Here is a 23,507-nt window from a genome sequence, read left to right as displayed (position 1 = left end):
ATCTACAACAGTAACACAGAAGAGGACTATAGAGTTGAATTGATCCCACAACAAGGCCGAAGTCTTAATACTGTAACAATTGGCCACCTTGATCAAATACATTATGTAGCACTAGAGAAAACTGACATAGATCAAACACACCAATCAACTGCTGAAACTGTTCAAGACAATGAAGATGAAGAAGACAGACAAGCATTTGAACAAACCAGTCAATTACGAGGACTCCCATATGACACATTGCTTCAAGAAGATTTTTTTTTAGATGCAGACACTACATATTCAGTCGCCCCTGCAGAACACCAAAAACCACGCGCATTCTACCAAGACGACCCGTTCTACCAAGACGACCCGTGCTATTAAAATAGCACGGGTCTGCTGGCGGAGACTTGTGCTCTGAGGAGCACATTTTCTAGTTTTTTTTTTTGGTATTAAAAAGGTCTTAAAAGTCCTTAAATTGTCTCTTCACTGTCATCTGGGGACTCCCACAAAATCATGTGGGGACCCCCCTGGGGGTCCCGACCCACATGTTGAGAATCATCCAGTCCAGGCTTTCACAGCCTCCCGTCCACCTCCACAGTCTAATCCAGTCCAGGGTTTCACAGCCTCCACCTCCACCTCCACAGTCTGATCCAGTCCAGGGTTTCACAGCCTCCACCTCCACCTCCACAGTCTGATCCAGTCCAGGCTTTCACAGCCTCCCGTCCACCTCCACAGTCTAATCCAGTCCAGGGTTTCACAGCCGCTCCTCCTCCACAGTCCGCCTCCACACACACACAGTCTCTCAGCCCAGAACAGAGCATCGTCTGCGGGGGGAGAACAGGCTGTCAACCCCCGGTCCGAACCCTACCTTCCCCGGGTCACTTCAGTCAGTCAGTGAGTCAGTCATGGCGGCTCCGCTGGCCCACTTTGACGAGGACTGGCAGGACTTCAACGAGTTCAAGCCGAACTCGTCGTTGTCCGAGGAGGAGGAGGACGACGAGGACCAGAGACTGGACCGGCTGAACTCCAACCACCACGCCGCCGAGGGCGACTCTCCGCCGCCGGGCCTCCTGCCGCCGCCGGACGACGACGCGTCCGACCCGGACAACAGCGTGATGTCCTCCGGGGGCTCCGAGCTGTGCAGCTTCAGGTCCATGGAGGACCTGATGTTCCGCTCCATGGAGGACCTGGTGAACGACTTCGACGACAAGCTCACCGTGTGCTTCGGGAACTACGACGCCGCCACGGAGAGCATCGCGCCCGTCAAGCCCATCACGGAGGACGGATACCTGCGAGACGACGGGTACGTGTCGTGTTGGTGGACCCGGTAGCCCTGATGCATGACCGTCATGGATGAACTTCAACCTGGCGTTTGCACTGTCTCACTTTACGGTCCCGTACATTTACATAAACGTTCAGATTTCAAATATAAAGTGCTTACCTCATGGCCACGGATGTTATAATTATGTACGGGATCTCAGAGAGTACCCGTATATTCCGTATTGTTCAATAAAAAGCATTTTAATCCGATCGGTGGCTATTTCCTCATAGAGTTATAACGTATCAGAGAAGTGCAATACACCTCCCAACCGATAGGGTCGCGGAATTGAAAGCATACGGAGAGAAAAACGAAGAAAATGGCCACCGATCCGATTAAAATGCTTTTTATTGAACAATACAGAATATACGGGTACTTCTGAAGGCCCGTACATAAATGCAACATCCGTGGCCATGGGGTCAGCACTTTATATTTGAAATTTGAACGTTTATGTAGATGTACGGGCCGTAAATGGAGAAAAAGCAAACACCAGGTTGAAGTTCATCCATGACGGTCGTGACAGATGACCGTCGTGTGATCCATGGCTAGCTGACTGGCTGACTGTTGGTTGTTGTGTTTGTTGTGAGTCTTAATTTAGACACTTTGTGCTTAAAGTGGGGGTCCGGGGGTCTGCGGAGGTCCTCAGGGGGGTCCGCGAGGGTCCCCAGGAACACGAGGAACAGTTTGAACACGCAAACGTGTTTCATTTAGTCGGATATTGATCTATTTTCGAAAAGACTGTTGACAAATCTTGACGAGAATGTTGACACATAATCTGTTATTATAGGGGGTCCCTGGCATAGAATCTCTTCAATTGGGGGTCCGCACTCCGCAGCCAAATGCATAGGTATTTGGGGGGGGGGGGGGTCTTTGGCATGGAAATGTGTGAGAACAAGCACTGCTTTATAGAAGGCTTGAGGCTTGAGCAGGTTTAACTTTTAACCTTAGCGACGTTAGCAGTACCCTACGGCTATAGAACGGCCGGGATGTGTCCGTGACGTCACAACAAAGCGTTCATGTAAGCGGAAGTGCTTCACAGACTCACTTGTTGAACTGCAGGCTGAATATCTTTAATATCTCTAGTATGTACCTACTTATATAGTGTTTTAAATCATTTTCTACAAGTGGTCAGATCATTGACAAATGTGTCAAAGCTTTGTCATAGATTTTTTGGCATACTGTAGCTAGTAGAGAAATAATTGAAATATGCCTGATTTCAACATAGTGTTTGTCACATCACAATTTTACTAGTGTAAAGAAATGTGTGAATTGTAAAAACATTTAAATTACAAGCACCCAGTGCTTTGCAGGATACAAAACAGTCATAAGAATAGAGTGTAGATAAATAAACAATGGAAATAAAGTCATATGACAAGAAAACATATATATTCAGTCTCTTGTGTGTAAGCAGAGACAACACAGGTATACAGCAGACTGGGCCCTTGAACATGCAATCCAAAACAGGGTTTTCTATTTAATTTATAATTGTGTTAATTTCTTATATATCAAACGAATCAACACAAAAAATATATATAATAGACTTTTGTTTAATAATCGAGTAATCTGATTAACCACTTAATCCTTTATTTATTATACTTTGTTGTACAATGGTGGTATACAAAAATATGGAAAATAGCCGATCTACAAGCTCACAATGGGTCTTATTGTGATGTGTCGTGAGCTTGTAGATCAGGTATTTATTTTCGCTATTCATTTTCTTTTGTTAACTAATCGTAATCGAGGCAAAATGTTTTAAATAAATTATGCTATTGATTTGAAGTCATATCCAGCCCCTAGTGTAGTGTGACATCAGTTTCTTATCCTTGGCATCTGTACCTATTAGCCAGTGAGCTAGCTGTTAGCTAACCTACTACTGAGCTCAATCAGTGTTGTACAAACATCCAGCTTGCCTTGCATAAGTGTGTACAGAACTGGACTGTTTCATGTTCCATGAGAGCAGAGAGACAAGACGAAGGAAAGAACGCTGCTTTTGACTTGTTCTCTGGTCTCTGTCACCTTCCACTGGCACAAACTCATGGAACTGACTTTAATAACCCATTAAGACCTGAGACAGATTCTACAAATGCCTTCTACAGCTGTATTTCTCACACTTTTTCATTTAATTTGGCCGCAGACCCCGCAGATCAAACACTTGATCAAACACTTGAAAAAAATATATACAGATTTTGTGACGCGCTGTGAGCTTGTATATCTGCAATTTTTTAGAACCACTGTTCTAAACCACTCAGTTTGTCCCTTAGTTCTTCTAGTTTTACGTGTGTGTGCATGTGTGTGTGTGTGTGCACGTGCGCAAATGGTGCATTTTGTCCAGCACCTTTATCCTAAGTGCCTTGCAGAGGAAACCATGCAAGACACCAACCTGCTCATCAGGAGCAGTTAGGTTAGGGGTTCAGTGTCTTGCTCAAGGACACTTGGACACTAACTAACTCAGGGGGAGCCGGGGAATGTGTGTGTGTAAGTGAGAGAGAGGAGAAGTTTAAAGGAGTAGTTCACCCAGAAAATGACTTATTTTCTATCAATTACACACCCCATGAAGCCTTGAATTCATGGAGATTGTTTTGTTTTTGTCGCATTCCTGAGCCAATAATTTGATGACCGGCGGAGGAATGCGACAAAAAACAAAACATCTCCATGTATTCAAGGCTTCATGGGGTGTGCAATTGATAGAGAATAAGTCATTTTTAGGGTGAACTATTCCTTTAATGATGAATTGCCGTCATGTTGCTGTAGTGTTTACACTGTGTCTGTGTGATGAGTCGTCACACAGGCCATCACATGATGGATCATATATGTTTCATACACAAACCTGAATCATTTATGATGGATCATATGTTTCATGCAACACAAACCTGAAGCATTTATGATGGATCATATGTTTCATACACAAAGCTGAAGCATTTGTGATGGATCATGTGTTTCATACACAAAGCTGAAGCATTTATGATGGATTTGATTGATTGATTGAACACTTTATTAGAAGTTTGCAGAAAAAAAGCACATGAAAGTACAGTTCAATACAAGGTCAGCTAATAGGAATTAAAAAACCCAAGAAAGCTAGGCTAGGTTATGACTCTTACAGGGGCCAGTTTGGAATTGCAGCCTCCTGAAGGTACTCTTTTAGGGCGGTTTTCAGGAGAGTAGCGATTTACACTCCTTCACTACTTTTGGTAGGGCATTCCACGTTTTTGTTGCATAGCAGGAGAACAAATTCAACCCCTTGTTTGTGCCAAATCTGGGTTGGACGTGATCAGTGAGAGCTACCTCTGGTGTTGTGATTGTGGACTTCATTTATGTTTTTGAAGTACTTTGACAGGTACATGGGTGTCTTAACACATTAACCGCCAAGAACATAGTCCTACGGTCCGTTAAATCCAACTGTTAAGCGCCGAGACCGTAGCCCTACGGTCCACGGTCTTTTCGCGCTGAAATTTTCCAGGTGCACTTTCGGAATTTTTTTGATCCATTTCCGCTTCCGGTTTGATGACCGGAAACAGAATTATTTGGGATCCGGTTTTGACGATCACGTCCGCCCTCGTTCTGCAGACGAAACTGAAACTCCATTTTCTCCTTGTAGTTTTTTCTCCTCGCATATCGCTGTTTAACGTAAACCGTTCTAACTACAACATGGATGCCCCGTTTGACACGTGGTCTTCACTGGTAGAAGCAGTGAGATGTCGCCGATGTAAACAGACCGTGTACGGCTCAATCTTAAGGATTTTAACAAGATCTATGGCGACATCAAAAAAACAAAAAAACAACAATAACACCTTGGCACTGGTGAGTACATTATGAGATTAACCTCTGGCGGTCGATGTGTTAATGTTGTGGTTTATCTTGTAGACCAGGCCCATAGCAAGTTGCTGTACTCTCTGTCCTCAACCCTGAGCCATCCAACCCTAGCATAATGAGCAGGAGTTAGATGAGTTGTGGGTGTAAGGCCATGAAGTAGCCTGATCAGTTTGTTTTGGGATGTCTGGAGCCTTGTTTTTAAGGCCTTAGTGGTGTTGTGGTACCATGAGGTGCATGCATAGTCGAAGTGACCTTGGATGAGGGCCCCTGTTAGTATTCTTACTGACTAGAGAGGAAATCGTATACAAAAAAAAACGTGTTCATATGTTTCTGAAGTGCACTTTGTGCTGTAATTGCCCTCTAAAGGCCAAGCCTGTCTTCCAGAGAGCTCATTAAAACCAGTGATCCATAGAGGATATCTTAATGGTGCATCCCTGTAGCCCAGGGGTCTTCAACAGGGGGTCCGGGACCCCTGCTCCTCTTTCTTTCTTAGTCCACTACCTCCCGGGTAGCCTCGGAAACCCATGCCTTTTTTTTTGTTTCAAAAGAAAAAAAAGCCTGGGCGAACCATGCAGGAACGCTGGTCTTAGGACCTTGTTATCTCCTAACCAATCAGAGTGCAGAATCAGAGAGACAGAGTTTGCTGTTAGCAGACTCTGTCTGGAGAGATTAGTATTTCTTAACCATTTTAATTTCAAGGACCTTAGTTTGATACCCATTAACTCTGCATTGTATAATGCGTTGTGAACTTGTAGATCGGCTGTCATCATTTCTAGCCTATAATAATGACAACCCCAAAGTAGGGAATGTCTACCACACACACACACACACACACACACACACACACACACACACACACACACACACACACACACACACACACACACCTGGATAGATTCTCACAACAAAATGGAGTCACACACTAATGCGATGAAAGCTGTTGGTGTGTCCGTAGAAATGTTGTGAAGGAGAAGAAGCGGTGGGCAGCTGGTTGGAAGAGGGACATGTATCCGGGGTTACTTTTTAGATGGAAAAAAAACCTATGCAGGGAGAAGAGGAGGAGGAGGAGAAGGGATTAATTGGCCAGAAGCCTGCGGGTGAAGCTGGAAGAGCAGCAGCGCTGGACGCCGCCAGAGCCTCTTCTGTCTGACTGCACTTTTTACACAACGTGCCTGGTTTCACTAATGAGACCTCTAGCCAACGAGCTCATATATGAGACCTACTGCATGGAGGACATGGAGAGAGTGTGTGTGTATTAGGGCTGTCAACTTTCCTCAGACATTATTTTCGAATATTGGTCTTAAAAATTGGCAGATATTTGAATATTATTATAAAAAAATATATGATTTTTTTTTTCAAACAAGATATTTTTTTTGTTGTCGACAGAAACAATACAAAAAACAATGTATCGAGTGCTCGGATCAATAAAACATATCTCTTGTTTGTTTTTATAACTTGATACATTGTTTTTTGTATTGTCCCTGTCAAATAAACATTAAAAAAACTTTTTTTCTTCTATTTCTTTTGTAATATTCGAATATTAATTTTCATATTCGAATATACATATTTCCCCCATATTCGAGGAATATTCGAAATTCGAATATTAATTCACCAGCCCTAGTGTGTATTACTATACTTTTGAGGACCAAACTTCCAAAGTATAGTAGATTTTTTTCTTTCTCTTCTCTAAAGAGTAGCCAATAATATTTGACCCCTTTTTCTCCCCAATTTAGTCGTCATGCCAATTGATTCCTCCTCCACACACATGTCTGTGTTGTCACTGCTGACGTAGACTGAGAGAACGAGCCCAATCCATGGTCTTGAAGGGCGGATCCAAACCCAGCCGCCCGGATTCCTGCGGCGCTTCCTATTGCTTCACCAATCTATGTCCTGTACCAGTATCACCCTCCCCCGCCCGGCATCCCTCCCCCGAACTCGTAGCGCGCTATTTTTTTGAAAAATCATGAAAATGTGTGCAAATCTTTTAACCCATTAAGACCTGAAGCCGATTCTACATGTCTCCTAAATCTCAACAGCATTCTGAAAAACGTATGTTTCTATATCAGTGGTGCTCAATCTTTTTCATGTCAAGGACCCCCACAATTATATGTATTTGGCCGCGGACCCCCATCAAAATATGTTGTTCCAGGGACCCCCAGAAGCAAATATTTGAGTTACAAATGTTCACTTTAAAAATATACATATTCAAAGATTGGCACACATTTTCACGATTTTTCAAAAATAGCATTAATGGGTTAATATATATAGTTTTAAAGTAAACATTTTAACTCAAATCTTTGCATCTGGGGGTCCCTGGAACAAAATATTTTGAGATGGGGGTCGACGGCCAAATACATATCATGTTGGGGGTCCTTGACATGAAAAAGTTTGAGAAACTACGTTTTTTCAGAATACTGTTAGGATTTAGAGGACATTTTGCAGAATCGGCCTCAGGTCTTAATGGGTTAAAGCTGTATTATTGTCAATTTATTATATTTTGGGTGTGAATTAAATATAATTTTGTCCAATCTGTATGCTATAGTATGTTAGTACAATACCGCTTATACTATTGTGGTGGTTGTGTTTGGTCTCCCTGCTTCTTCTATTGAGACCTTTAGATCCTTTTGTCTGGTTTGACATGACCTTTGACATGACCTCTGACACCATCCATTTTCTGGTTTGATTGACACACATTTTGACCCGAATGTCAAAAAAAGAGCGAGCAGGAGTGCCTAGCTTGTAGATCTGCTATTTTTGAAAAATCTGGATTTTTTCTTTTTTTCTTTTTTCAAAAAAATGTTAGGATTTAGATTTTTTTTAAAGAATCGCCTCAGGTCTTAATGGGTTAAAAAAAATGCTGTGTGTGTGTGTGGGTGTGCCCGCTCAAGTCCACATGCACATTTGTGTACAATGCACACATGTGCATGTGTTGGGCAGGCTCTGGCACACAGTGGCATAACTACAGGGACACAGACTCCTTCCTGCCAGCCTTTGCCCTATTCAGAACATATCCCTCTAACTTAAAACCCTGGTGCTAGTCTATAGGGCAGTGAAAGGAACAGCTCCTTCTTACCTCCGGGCTATGGTCGATGCCTACACCCCTGCCCGACCACTTCGGTCTGCCACCTCGGGGCGACTGGTTGCCTCGTCACTCAAGGGTCCTTCTGGCCGATCCACACGGCCAAGGCTCTTTTCTGTTCTGGCCCCACAGTGGTGGAATGAACTTCCCACTGATGTCAGGACAGCAGAGTCACTGCCCATCTTTCACCGCAGGCTGAAAACCCACCTCTTCAGGAAACACTACCCTTCCTCTTTGCCTGGCCTACTTGTTAACTAGTTGTACAAACTCTTGTTTTATCGTTTTATTGGATCTTGTTTAGTCGATACACTTATTTGTTTTAGCTCTTGCTCATTTGATTGTCCTATTTTGTCTCATCTGTTTAAGAAAGTAGCTAGCTGATATATTGCACTTTTACCTTAGCGCTAGGTATACTCTTAGTTGCTTGTTTTAGAAGAGAATGCACTTAATGCTTCTGGTGATTAGTAGTTTCGTTCCCTACCTATGTTGAATGCACTTATTGTAAGTCGCTTTGGATAAAAACGTCTGCTAAAAAAATGACCGTAATGTAACTGTGGGTGAGCACCTCGGGGAGAAATCTGGACAAATATTGAAGTTATATAATGTGTGTGTGTGTGTGTGTCTCATTATGTGAAAGAGTGTGTCCGTGTTGATGCAGAGTCCTTTTGACACATGGCCTCACAGAGCCTTGCATCCATGGTCTGTTGCCATGTCTGCTTATTATATAAGCGACTTCAGGCTTGTTTTTCTGTACGTTTGCTTGTAAACAATATTGGTGGTTGCGGATTTTTGGGCTTGTTTTGTAAAAAAAAGTATGGTAGTTGCTTTTGCTTATTTGGGCTTGTTTCTTAATGTTGTTTAAACCAGTGGGTCTCAAACGTTTTTATGTCAAGGAACCCCCGAACCCCCCCCCCCCCCCCCCCATCTACAAATATTTTGTGGCAGGGACTCCCATATTAGATTTGTGTTGTTAAAATGTTTCAAAGAATATTCAAAATGTTTCTTTTTCTTTTTTTTAAGCTTTGTTTGAAAATAGATCTACAAGCTCACAGATCATATAGGTCTGTGAGACAGCCTATGATAGTGACTTCTTTTGGGCATGTCTTCGTAGACCTGGTTGCTTATTTCTCACACAAAATCTGGCAACACTGCTTGCATCACGTTGCTCACAAGCAGTCAAGCACTCGGCTGTCAGGAATGGGAACACACCATCTTTTCAAAAGTCTCCAAAGACTATTGTTTTGTTTTTTGTACCGGTTTATCGTCAGGCAGAAGAAACTTGATATTGGAGAAACTGGGAAAGTGTTTTTTTGGTGGCTCAGATTACAATCAAACTGGTCGCCTGATTCAGAAATATCCTGTAGTTTTGAAGCCGGCGAATGTATTGTGACATCATGCAGAAGATGACTCTTCCCCCCCCTCCCCAGACACACACACACATTCTTTGGATGGTAGTTCTTTCCTTCAGTCTTTGCCTGTTGCAGTCGGGCGGAAAGACGATCAATATATTTCCCATGGGGAGAGAGGGGAGAGGGAGAGCATACATAGATCGCACGCCAACTGTGAGCTACTTTGAGTGTGCAAACTTTCCAACTCCATAGAGTACAGAAGTCCTGACATCACTCGTTCATCCCCCGGTTCGTAAAGTAATTTCTCTATGGAGAATAACATTGGGTCATCATAGAATCGTCTCATATAAGAATTGTGGTCCATAAATAAACAAACTGTCTCGGCGATATTGTCAGGGAGGAGGCTCTGTATCGTTTATGATAGTCACTCATATTTGATAGTCTGTTTCCGGCGAAAATGTAACTAATTCTGCGGAAGTAACATTATCGTTTTCTCACCGTCAGTTGATGCTTCATATCCATAAGAGTCGAACCATTTTGACTCCATAAGAGTCAAATCATTTGTTTATTTTTGGAACACAGTTCTTATTTGACGCGATATTATACAAAGTCTATGGGGATTCAGAACGGGGTGGAAAACCGCGAACCAGGTAAATTACGTCAGACTTCTGTACTTGACTGCTTATGTTGGGGCTGGAAAACACAGAAAAGAAAAAAAGAAACCGAACAAAAGAAAAAACAAGATTTGGCGACAGTCAGTATGTAATGTAAACATAAAATAGTTGTATTTTCAGCATTCCGTAAAAAACACTGTCAAACTTCACCGGTGTCGAAAACAGCGGATCTACAAGATATCGTGTAGGTCTGATGATGTTCGTTGCGCAACAACATGACTCACAACCCAGTACAGTACAGCCCTGTCAACGGGCTGTGTCATGGGCCGAGTGAAGAGGTCAGAGAAGGGAGGAGGAACAACACAACGAAACGGCGCTGACTAAAACGTTGTGTCACACTGATAAGAGTCAGAGAGGAACTAACACGTTGTGTCACACTGATAAGAGTCAGAGAGGAAACGCACACTCGCTCTCCCACACACAGCCAGTTCCTGTGTCTCTGCTCATTCGCATCTCCGCCCCCCCCCCCCCCCCCTGCTTTATTTTAATTACCACTGATCTGTCATTAGCGCTGTGCTGGGTTTGCTGACCCAGTTCATGTGTTTTTTTGGTTACATTTCGCTCATGGTTCTCCCTCTCTCTCTCTCTCTTCACCATCATCTCTCTCTCTCTCTCTCTCTCTCTCTCTCTCTCTCTCTCTCGCTTTCTCTCTCTCTCAGGGTGTGGAACGCTCTGACGGATAACTATGGCAACGTGATGCCTGTGGACTGGAAGACCTCACACACACGCTCCCTACACCTACCCATCCTCAACCTGCGGCAGCGTGAGGTACACACACACACACACACACACACGCTCCCTACACCTACCCATCCTCAACCTGCGGCAGCGTGAGGCACACACACACACACACACACACACACACACACACACACACACACACACACACACACACACACACACACACACACACACACACACAAACAAGTCCCCAGGACATCAATGTGTTTTTCCTTTTAGCCTTAATAACTGTACTACGTGCTGTTTACATTTCTGACAAATAAAGCATTCAATAAAAAAAATTACATTTGCAACCATGCATGCACATAAGGCTGTGTCTGTCTGGATGGGATGAGCCTGTAAGTTTGACCTGTGGTTTGATCTAAACTGTCTCCATACTTGTTTGCCCCTGTCCTCCTATCCTCCTATCCTCCCTGTCCCCCCTGTCCCCTGTCCTCCCTGGTGGGACAGACGCTGGAGGACCAGTCTCTGGACCTGTCAGATGACGAGGACCTGAGAGAGCAGATGGACATGCACGCCATCATCGTCTCCTGTGTCAACAACGATGAGCCACTGTTCACCGCCGAGCAGGTAGGACACACATCTACCAGACCTAAACCTGCAGGTCATAATCACAACACCTGTACCTAAAATGGTATATAGCTTGCCTAGGCAGGTGACACACACACACACTTGTGTACACTTGTTTGTTTGTCTGAAAAATGCAAAAACTGCCAACATCCCTCGGGAGGGACGGTGGATTGTTAACATGTTAAGGAGCTTTGCTAGCACTACAGGGTTCAATTCAGGCCCAATTCATACGTGTGTGTGTGTGTTAGGTAATAGAGGAGATCGAGGAGATGATGCAGGAGTCTCCAGACCCAGATGATGATGACAGTCCTTCTCAGTCAGACCTGTCCCTCCTGTCCCAGGACCTCAAACGCTCTGGCTCCAACACCAGCTATGAGGACCGTGAGTAGAGCGCTGCCCTGTGTGTGTGACAAAGATGTTGCTCAGTTGCTTGTAGGCCCAAGTATCTTCAGTGAAGTGCAAATGGATCCATGCGTGTTAGGGATGTGCACAACGACTCATTTCACTGACGTTTAAACAATGTATTTTTTTGTAGACTGCTAAATTTAAGGAAACACTCAGAAAACAGCCAAACACAGAGCACGTTTGTGCAAGCCTTGTCGGAAGAATTATATATATATATATATATATATATATATATTTTTTTTTAAATAACGTCGTGTTTTGTAATAAAATTATGATAACTAATTTATCTGATTAGTATTTCCATGCCGACAAGCAAGAGATCAGCCGCGTTGAACAGAGCCGTGGACTAGACCAGACACACACGTCTCTCTTAATTCATGCAGAGAGCGGCTCTGTCTCTCTTATGCAATGTTTGACAGATAGGAGCAGACAGCAATTACTGCTGCATGCACGCTTCTGCAACTGTTACGCAATCCCTGATGCACATCTCTGACTTAAATACAGTTGGTACACACACACACACACACACACACACACACACACACACACACACACACACGTAGCCATAAGGCTATAGAGGATTTGCCGTTATTTAACCTACGTTTATGGCTTAACATTTACAAGTGTGATATAGCAACTAAGTCTCGCACGCACGCACACACAGATGTGCCATTCCAGATCTTCACAGGCACTGCCAATGGCAATTCATGTGGCAAATTTAGTGGGAAATCCACACCTTTTCATGGAGAAAGTGGGACATTCGCCAGGTGTGGAAGGTGTGAAATAGTGTAAATTCAAACAAAGGCTAATCAGGCGCCAATACGGGGGAAAACTGTGGCTTTTCAAGGGACTTTCAGGGAAAGATCAGGGAAGTGTTAAGTTCTGAAATGGCACATCTGTACGTACACTTGCGCACACACACACACACACACACACACACAGACACACACAAACACACACACACACACACACACACACACACACACACACACACACACACACACACAGACACAGACACAGACACAGACACAGACACAGACACACACACACACACCCACACACACTGTATACTCTCTCTCGGATGCTCATCAACAATTATTCTTTATTCCTGTATCATTTTCACCCCAGTCTGTGTACACACATGTGTCTAATGATACAGTAGGTCTTTGATAACGTTCATGCTCTGTCAGGGCCTCTAGAATTGTTCTGCTGTCCATTAGACTTGCATGTTATTCATTTATTTTGACTAGTGGTTGACGGTATAGACCTTGTGGATGTTGTGGTTTTGTCTTGCTTCCTGTTTTGTTTGAACCTTTCTTTCTGGTTGGTAAGCACTTCTGTTTCATGTGGAAGAGTCCTTTTCATGCCATTCTGACTTCTTATCGAGGATATTCTTATCGACGATATTTAACTCTTAAACTGCGAGGGTTTTTCAAAAATAGTACTCAAAAACTGCCAGCAGTTTACATGGTAAAACATAGGAAAAAAATTATTTATTTCTCAGTTTATTTTTTATCATTGAAGTGAATGGAGCAGCAACTTTTTGGAAAATGTTATCTCCTGGTTCTTTGTGAAGAACGGAAAAACCGAAGAATTTTTTTTTATTTTGTTATTAAAAAAAAGAAAAACATTTATAAACGTTTTTGGCAGGCAGAGAGTTAAGAATTCTCAGTTGTTTTCCTCTCATAAAAAAAACGAAACAAACAAATAGTGAAATATAATTCTGAATTGCAAGAGAGCGAGAGGTAAAACATATTTTTTTGGTAAAACATTTTATTTAGTGGCAGAAATGTTTTTTTTCCATATACTGTAGTTTTGATAAGACGTTATATTGCCGTCGTTTGCTGACTGTTTTGATCTTCTAGGGCTGCGCCAGCTGTCCATCTCTGAGTTGACGTCCACGCTGGAGGAGGTGGAGGCGGCCATACGGCGCTACAGCGAGGAGCTGATCCAGGCTCTGGCCCTACGAGACGAACTGGACTACGAGAAGGAGGTTAGAGCCCGTCCTCTGTCTCCACGTCATGTCGTTAACCACTTAAACCCCAGACCGGGAACGTATTTGTGTCATTTTTTTATTTATTATTTGGGCTATTCAAAAATAGCAGATCTACAAGCTCATAGTGCGGCACTCGGTGCTGCGCTATGAGCTTGTATATCTGCTTTTTTTTTAAAAAAAAAAGAACTCTTTCAATATATATATATTTTTAAGCAATTTCTTTTTAACTCAAATCTTTGCTTCTGGGGATTCTACAAATCTATTCTAAATCCTACCAGTTTTCTGAAAAACTGTTGTTGTATCAGTGGTGCTCAAACTTTTTCTTGTCAAGGACCCCCAAAATTAAATGTATTTGGCCGCCGACCCCATCAAAATATGTTGTTCCAGGGACCCCTAAAAGCAAAGATTTTAGTTTAAAATGTTGTTTCAAAAAAATATGTAGTCAAAGATTTGCACAAATTTTCAAGATTTTTCAAAAATAGCAGATCTCTGAGCTCGTAGCGCGGCACACGCGGCACTCCGTGCCGCGCTACGAGCTCAGAGATCTGCTATTTTTGAATAGCCCAAAGTATCAAATAATGGTTATAGCTCAAATCTTAAAATGACACAGATGTGTTCCTGGATTGAATTTATTAACTGGTGTACTGTAACTGGGCGGCAGTGGCTCAGGGGTAGAGCGGCCGGTCTGGGCTCCCCCAGAGTCAGTGTTGTCTCGGAGTGTCCTTGAGCAAGACGCTGAACCCCTAATTGCATCGGTGTATGAATGTGTGTGTGTGTGTGAATGTGTGGATGAATGTAAGGCACAATCTATGTAAAGCGCTTTGAATAAAAGAGCTTTATAAATGAACCATTTACCATTTACACCAGGGATCTTTGTGTTTTTTTTCACTATTGAAATCACAAAGTAATCTAAACATATCCGAAATGGTGAACTATTGTCTTCAGCTGTTCCAAACATGCAACTTTCCATGAACCATTTTAATTACAATAGTAGAGCGTGCTCTCGTTTATTTTAATAGAAGCCTTATTCATTATAATTCTGGTGTTCATTTTTGTATATTTTTAAGCCAAGGTTACAGCAATACTCTGAAAGGCATACTCAGGAATGTGAAGTTTTGTTTAGTAGTACAGCTGTAGTAAGTTGATAGAAGCATTACTAAATGCTAAATAAAAACAAAGACACAACAAATAATAATCGTTCATATCCCTTACTTATCACATATGTGACTATTATGGGCTTTTTAAGTAATGGGGTACTACTGGCGAGAGTGCCGATAACCAATGCGGCCCCCCAGAGTGAGTGTGGAAATTTAGTGGCCCTCACCACCTACAAAGTTGCCCACCCCTGATTTACACACATGCACACACACACACACACACACACACACACACACACACACACACACACACACACACACACACACACACACACACACACACACACACACACACACACACACAGACACAGACACAGACACACACAGACAGAGAATTCCCTGAGACTGTGCTGTGACACAGCGCTGTGTGTTTGCAGGTGAAGAACAGCTTCATCTCGCTGCTCATCGACGTGCAGAACCGCCAGAAGGAGCACCGGGAGCTGCTCCGCAAGAAGAGGAAGATCCGCAGCACCACCAGCACCACCACGGGCCCCAACGGCCAGAGGAGCTCCAGCACGCACGTGCCGGGCACGGTGAGACACACACACACACACACACACACACACACACATACACACACACACACACACACATACACACACACACACACACACATACACACACACACACACACACACACCGGGCAGCCGCATCCCAGCAAAACACACTTCAGCATGGAGAGGCAGTGCATGCAAAGGGGGGCGAGGTTATGTTCCTCAGTTAACCCATTAACTATTTAACTGCCAGTGTAATAGTGTGATGCTACTCCCAGCGAAAAGGAGTGATTTTACTGTACCTTTGAAAACATCATGGAATATTATCCGTGATCACCGTCCTCACGGAGATGTTCTCACTACACGCACGGGGGTGTTTTAGTATAGGGGAAAAAATGTGTCCGCTCGCTGTTATTCGTTGCATAGCTGTTGCCATTTGAATTGTTGTTTTTGCCGTGAAGCAAGAGGAACAGAGATATAGCCATTTTCCCACAGGGAATAAACGGGAAGTAAACAAGCCGTGGCAGGCTGCGCCTTGGCAGAATCTGACGAGGGAACTCGTCGTCAGTGGCAGTCAAAGAGTTCCCAAACCGGGAACGCATCTGTGTGTAATTTTTTGATAAATTTGGCTATTCAAAAAATAGCAGTTATACAAGCTCATAGCACGGCACCGAGTGCGTTGCTATGAGCTTGTACATTCTTTCTTTTTCAAGAATAGCAGACATAAAAAATGGGGTTACAAAATCGTGGGATAAACAATAATAATAATAATAGCAGATATACAAGCGCCGCTCTATGAGCTTGTATATCTGCCATTTTTGAATAGCCAAAGAAATCTTAAAATGACACACAGATAGGGCATTCACAAGTAATGATTTTTACTAGTCGACTCATTTGACCAAGTAGTAGTCGACTAGTCGACTAGTCAAAATTTACATAAAAAAAAAAAAAAAAGGGGGGGGGGGGCATTGTTTTAATGCCATCCTACTACTATATTACTATTATTATTATCCTCCTGCCCTTATTTTTATGGCGTTTTAAGGGAAGCGCTTCTGGCACCGCAGCACAGCACCACAGCAGCGTCTCCAAGGATCCCCATTGCCCAATATAGGCTTTTATTGGGCATACTTTTGACCCCCTTTTGATAAAAAATAAAGTCAGGAGGATAATAATAATAGTAAGATGGGCCATTACTATGGCATTAAAACAAATTACAAAAAAAAAAACTAGTACCAACAAGGTCGACTAGTGGTTATACTAGTCGACTAGTTGACTAGTTGGTGAAAGCCCTACACAGATGCGTTATCCGGATTGAATGGGTTGAAAAGCACAGGTTCTCAAGTGGGGTCCCAGTACCCCCCCCCCCCCCCACAGGGGGTCCTGGGGAGGTTTCCAGGGTGTTCCCCCCCCAGCTAAATGATTGTTAGGAACTGGTAGAGTGTGCAAATGGAAGGAGCTCACAGTGCGTCGCATAGCGACTCATTGTGAGCTTGTAGATCGGCTTGAAGATTCCCCCCCCCCTACAATGACAGGTTGAAAGAGGGTAACCGTCAGGGTTGCCAGATCTGCTTATTATAATTTCCCCGCAAGATTTTATTTGAAAATAGCCGATCTACAAGCTCACAACGCGACGCGTTGTGAGCTTGTGAGATCTGCTATTTTCAAATAGCTGATGCATATGTTAACATGCTTATGTGGCCCATTTGGGCTGGTTTTCCTAGACCTGGTTGCTTGTTTCTCTCACAGAATCTGGCAACACTGGTAACCGTGTGCTTCTTATCACCTCCTTATCTTCTTCTTTTCCCTTCTTCCTTCCTTCCTTCCTTCCTTCCTTCCTTCTGCTCCCTTAGCTCCTCACTCTGGAGGGACTGTCCAATGTCATTCAAAATGGCCTCCGTCAAACTTTCGGCGGCACGGGAGGGGACAAACAGGTGGCCCACCCTCTCTCTCTCTCTCTCTCTCTCTCTCTCTGAGCTTCCTTTTGTTTGTGTTTCTCATGGATTAAAGGGATAGTTCACCCCAATAAATTTTTTTTTTCTATGGATTAGTCACCCCCATGGAGACTTGAATTCATGGATATGTTTTATTTTTTGTCGGTAGGCAGCGGCTCCGGTAGGAGACACAAAGGAGACTCTTTGTGTCTCCTACCGGAACCGCCGCCGGTCATCAAGTTATTGTCTTAGGAATGCGACGAAAACAAAAAAATCTCCATGAATTCAAGTCTCCATGGGGCGACTGATCCAAAGGAAAAAGTCATTTTGGGCGTGAACTATCCCTTTAAAGTTCTGTCGCCACGGCTGATTGGGCTGAAGCTTGGTTGTAGATCGGCTGCATTCCTAAGCCAATAATTTCATTACCGGCAGTCTCTCCGTGAGGAGACACAAAGAGTCTCCTTTGTGTCTCCTACCGGATACATAAGCATTTCTATTGTTATCAAATTATTGGCTCAGGAATGCAACAGAAACAGTAAACTCTCCATGAATTCAAGGCTTCATGGGGTGTGTAATTGATAGAAAATAAGTCATTTTTTTGGGTGAACTACTCCTTTAAAGCCTCAGGTCTTCACCTGGTTGGCAGTATGTAGAACGGCATGAACAATATTACTAAAACATCATAATTTTACATAATTGTTCAGGTAACAACACTAGTGTGAGGGGCTTCTTTCGCATAGTTTCAGAAATCACATAATAGAGAAGAGAAATCAGTCGTGATCTTTTATTTGCTTTAATCCATGTTTCTTCACCTTCCTTTTGGGTTCTGTTCTTAGTTTTCATTGATCTTTTAAGTTTTTTCATAGTTTGTTTCTCCACAGCGACAGCTGGCGTTTCCTGCTATGAGTTGCTCTCCATCCAGTCTCTCTGTTCTCTTTCGTTCTGTCCTTCTTTTACTGTTTTCATGGCATCTATTTTTTTTTTTCAGTGAGTGACTTTATTCCTCTAAGTATTTCTCCATCCTGTTTCATAACTGTTTCTGTTACAGCATTTACTGTCTGTTTTCTGTTGGCTCGACCACTGTTTTTTTCCTTCTTTTTTAACCTCTTAAAGAATGACCTCATCCTCAAATGTACCAGTTACTGAAGCCTTGTTGAATTCATGGATTATTCCATTAATTGCCCAGCCCTGCCTCCATCATCTTAACTCATTAACTGCCAGAGATTTTGAGATTTTCTTAATTTTTCAAGTAGTCACAGAATATTTATCCCCAGTATGATCGATCCCCTTATGGTTGCTAATCACTGATGGTTGCACTGTGTGGTTTCACAAATGTCAACGACATTAGCCAAAAGATGGCGATGCACTCTAGGGTATTGTTACGACCCCCTGTCTAGGGTAGGGGAGGTGACATAATAATGGAGGACAAAGTCGCTTTCAAAAATGAATTGATTTTATTTTCCTTTTTTTGTGCAGAGATTTCAAGCTCTTTTTGTCTTTTTTTCATAAGTGCCAAAAACTTCAGGGTGTCGGTTTACATTGGCAAAATGTCTACCTATTAAAGAAAATTACCCCCTGACCTAAACCTAACAAAAGAAAAATACAATTGCTAAACTTACTTACCTAACTAATGAATAAACAGAAACAAATAACAAAGTGGTTAAACCAAATAAGAAGACCAAACACCCCTACAAGGCAAGTGAACAGATTAATACAATAATGAATGAAATAGGCAAATATATACAAAGTAACTAACTCAATAATACGGGTCAGAAAACAACAGGTTTAACTATAAGGTAACTGACGGACAAACAAAGTAACTGAACGACAAAGGAACAAACAAACAGGCTACATGGGTTCGGGGAGACAGAGGGATTGAATCTCTGCTTGCTCTTTCACATGAGAGCGACCAGTCCCCATGACAGTCAGGGCAGAATGAGCTTTTGTAGGTGAGCTTCAGAGAACAGCCAACCCTGGCTTGGGCGGAGACAAAGGGACGACGAATGGGAGCAGGGGAACAGGGCCAGAGGCTGGACCTGTCAATCTGGACAGCTGGAAGTCAATCACTCACTCACTCATACCAGCACCACACCCAGACTCAGACTCACAGCTTCCACCACCACTCATGACCTTATATGGAACATAGAAAAACAATATAAAACAAGCCACAAATAATCCCACAATATTCCAAAGCATCATAATTACCTAAATAAACCAAATACAAATATATAATAATAAATACAAATACGGCTGGCCGTAACAGGTATAGTATAGTATAGACACCGTGGCAGAAGACTGGTGTAGTTAGGAATTACGCTATCTGTGACTCTGATCTGTCATCAGGTGAGGTGTTTAGCCCCGCCCAGAAAAACCTCAGCTCTCAGCAGGAAATGCCCAAAACGGCGCATTTCCCGTTCACAGGCTCTTTAACTCTTTCATCATCTCATACAGTCTCTATGTGTGTCTCTCTCTCCATCAGTATCTGACCACAGTCATCCCCTATGAGAAGAAAGCAGGCTCCCCGTCCGTTGAAGACCTCCAGATCCTCACCAAAAGTCAGTACTCGACATGGAGCACACTCGCATCCAGTGGTGGAAAAAGTACTCAAATGTTTTACTTAAAGTAATACTAGGTAACTTTTTCAACAAAACTAAAGTTAAATTGTATATCTTTTGTGAGTGGCAAATGTTTCACAACACCCACTCCATGAATTTCACCCCCGAAAGCCTTTTATAAACTATTTTATATTGAAACGGTGGCTAGGGTAGTCATTCCCGCGAAAATGACGGAAACGGAAATGCACCGTTTTCCTGTTTGGCCAGGAACTACCGCGCTAATAACAAAAAGGAATCTCACGCTGTTTTTAAGAGATTGTAGGATTTGAAGATCGAAAAACAACAGCAAATAAAAAACACAGCTCACGGTAACTAAAGCTCCTCTGGCTAAGAGAAACGATCCACAGATAGTATAAAACAATTAAAAGAACGCTTTTTGAAACGCTTCCGTCTTCCGGTGAAAACAAATGGAATTCTGGGTAACGCAGGAATAAACGAACGACCTGCAGTGACGGTAATGACCAGCAGAGGCTGCTAAAAATCGTTATTTGTGGACCTGCATTGTATTACTTTAAGTACATTTTGAATTCCGGACTTTTACTTATAACAGAGTATTTCTACATTGCAGTATTGCTACTTTTACTTAAGTAAAACATTTGAGTACTTTTTCCACCCCAGGCTGTCGGGCACAAACCTCTTATCTCTGTATTTCATTCTACAGAGTCACACAAAAGCAGCAGATCCACTTGAGCTTGTAGATCTGCTACTTTTCCTGTTTTTTTTTTTAAATTGTATTTGAATCCAGAAAAGTAACAGTTTTTTGGACAAATGATGTCCAAAACAACTGTTACTTTTCAGGATTCAAATAAAAAACTAGACAGCAAAAGTAGGTATGAGGTTTCCACCCGACAGAGACGATGTGCTCATTGAGATCACCAGCTGCTCATGGCCCGGTTGTGTGACAATCTCTATTTCTTGTCTTTTCATCACTTTGTTCTGGTTGCTCTCCCCCTCCAGTCCTCCACGCCATGAGGGATGACAGTGAAAAGGTACCCAGCCTGCTAACGGACTACATTCTCAAAGGTAAAACACCTGCCGTGTATACATTATCAAAGGTAAAACACCTGCCGTGTATACATTATCAAAGGTAAAACACCTGCCGTGTATACATTGTCAAAGGTAAAACACCTGCCGTGTATACATTATCAAAGGTAAAACACCTGCCGTGTATACATTATCAAAGGTAAAACACCTTCCGTGTATACATTATCAAAGGTAAAACACCTTCCGTGAATACATTATCAAAGGTAAAACACCTGCCTTTTATACGACTTCTACATTAATATTGTACAGCATCGACCAGGTCAGCACTCTCAATAATACTTTTAAATTTTTATTTCACACAAGATTGTAATTACAATGATTATTGGGAGCGCCGTTTTTTGTTGAGTGTGTTTTATTGTAGTTCTGGGCACTCAGAGTCTTGGTTCTCATGTCTCATGTCAACTGGTACTTGAGTGCTGTTCTTTTCACGTATTCCTTACAGTCGTACAATAGACAGTGGAAGAAAGGAACTGGGGCACGGGAATGGTGTCTTATTATGAGGAGACTTTGTTGAAATAAAAATAAAAGAGCGTTCTTAAGTTGCTTGGCACACCCAGGTTTACGTTTCATGTGGCTATTCCACATGACGTCATCATCTTAAAATAATGGCCCATGTTATGTAATATTTTTTAAAATAAATATAGATTCTATTATTTGGTTCTGTTTCTTCAGTTTAAAACACAAAAACTAGAGGGGGGTCCTCAGCCAGCCAGATACATTTCAATTTGGGGGTCCTTGACATGGAAAAGTTTGAGGATCAGTGACTTTTTTTAGGCCATTATTTTAAGAAGGTGATGATGAAGGAGTAAAGGGTAAATGACGTGGTCCTTTCTGACTGGTACCATCCTTGTCTCTGCTCTGTGCTGCTACTGCTGTGTCTCTATAGCTCTGGTATGAGAGCTTAAAGAGTGGAGATGGAGGTTTGTTTGAGGCACTCTACACCTTCCACACACATCCTCCTCCACATTAGGACCCCCCCGCTAACACACATCACTCTACACCAGGACCCCCCCGCTAACACACATCACTCTACAGGCACGTGCAGAGGGGGGGGGGGGTTTTGGTGCTTGAGCACCTGCCCTTTTGCCTCAAGGTGCCCTTTTTTTGTATGGCCTGCCCAACACCAGTGGCCCTTATCAAGACAAACATTTGACAAATATTTATAATTTTACTATCATATCATTATCATTTATAATTATAATTTAAATGACCTAATAAATGACCCCACAAAAAGACCACCCCAAAAATTGGCACGCGCGCAGATGTGCCCTTTTCTAAACTTTGAGCGCCTGCCCCTTCAGTGCCCTCTGCACGGCCCTGTCACTCTACACCAGGACCCCCCGCTAACACACATCACTCTACACCAGGACCCCCCTCTAACACACATCACTCTACACCAGGACCCCCGCTAACACACATCACTCTACACCAGGACCCCCCGCTAACACACATCACTCTACACCAGGACCCCCCGCTAACACACATCACTCTACACCAGGACCCCCCGCTAACACACATCACTCTACACCAGGACCCCCGCTAACACACATCACTCTACACCAGGACCCCCCGCTAACACACATCACTCTACACCAGGACCCCCCCGCTAACACACATCACTCTACACCAGGACCCCCCGCTAACACACATCACTCTACATCATACATGGGCAACTGGCGGCCCGGGGGCCACATGCGGCCCCCACCTTCACTTAACCCTTTAAGACCTGGAACGCATCTGTGTCACTTTTAGATGTCTTTAGGCTATTCAAAAATAGCAGATATACAAGCTCGCCGCGCTATGAGCTTGTAGATCTACTATTTTTGAAAAATCGTGAAAAAATATATTTTTATTTTTTTTCAAAAAACTGTTAGGATTTAGAAAACATTTTTAAGAATCGCCTCAGGTCTTAAAGGGTTAATGCGGCCTGCAGGTTAATATCGGAATACTGATATATTATTGATTTCAGCTGTTGCAATTCCAAACATGCAAACATGACCCACTTTAATTACTTCAGTCTATATTAGTAGCTTAATGACTAGTATTAAAATTCTAGTGTCTTTTTTTATGTCCAATGTATTTGCATTAGAAGTTCACAAAGTTAACATAAGTATAACTAAAAGGATTCCAATTTAGCAGATCTACAAGCTCAAAATTGAGCTTGTAGATCGGCTATTTTTGCTATACCTTTTTGTTAAAGAATTACGGAGAGACAGTATATGCAATGTGGCCCTCTGGAGTGAGTGTGGAAATATAGTGGCCCTCTCCATCATCAAAGTTGCATCAGCCCTGCTCTACGTCTTAGCCTGAAGCGTTGGCGTACTTTGCATGGAGTTTGTTTCAGG

General features: G+C 42.8%; 1 protein-coding gene across 1 annotated transcript in view; it reads left to right on the top strand.

The window, feature by feature from the left end:
* The first annotated feature begins 781 nt into the window (after positions 1-781).
* Positions 782-23,507, top strand: part of LOC308102611 (fasciculation and elongation protein zeta-2-like) — a 28,489-nt gene continuing 5,763 nt past the window's right edge. Inside the window, exons 1-8 of the mRNA XM_080452404.1 lie at positions 782-1,282; positions 10,869-10,977; positions 11,401-11,520; positions 11,769-11,901; positions 13,791-13,918; positions 15,456-15,611; positions 19,983-20,058; positions 21,076-21,141. Coding sequence (XP_080308530.1) covers positions 885-1,282; positions 10,869-10,977; positions 11,401-11,520; positions 11,769-11,901; positions 13,791-13,918; positions 15,456-15,611; positions 19,983-20,058; positions 21,076-21,141 — 1,186 coding nt within the window. The 5' untranslated portion in view covers positions 782-884. The remainder of the gene's footprint in view (positions 1,283-10,868; positions 10,978-11,400; positions 11,521-11,768; positions 11,902-13,790; positions 13,919-15,455; positions 15,612-19,982; positions 20,059-21,075; positions 21,142-23,507) is intronic.

Source organism: Gymnoscopelus braueri, assembly GCF_963280865.1.
Source record: "Gymnoscopelus braueri genome assembly, chromosome: 16".
Taxonomy (NCBI): domain Eukaryota; kingdom Metazoa; phylum Chordata; class Actinopteri; order Myctophiformes; family Myctophidae; genus Gymnoscopelus; species Gymnoscopelus braueri.
The sequence above is the reverse complement of the archived record's forward strand: the minus strand, read 5'-3'. Positions and strand labels throughout refer to the sequence as shown.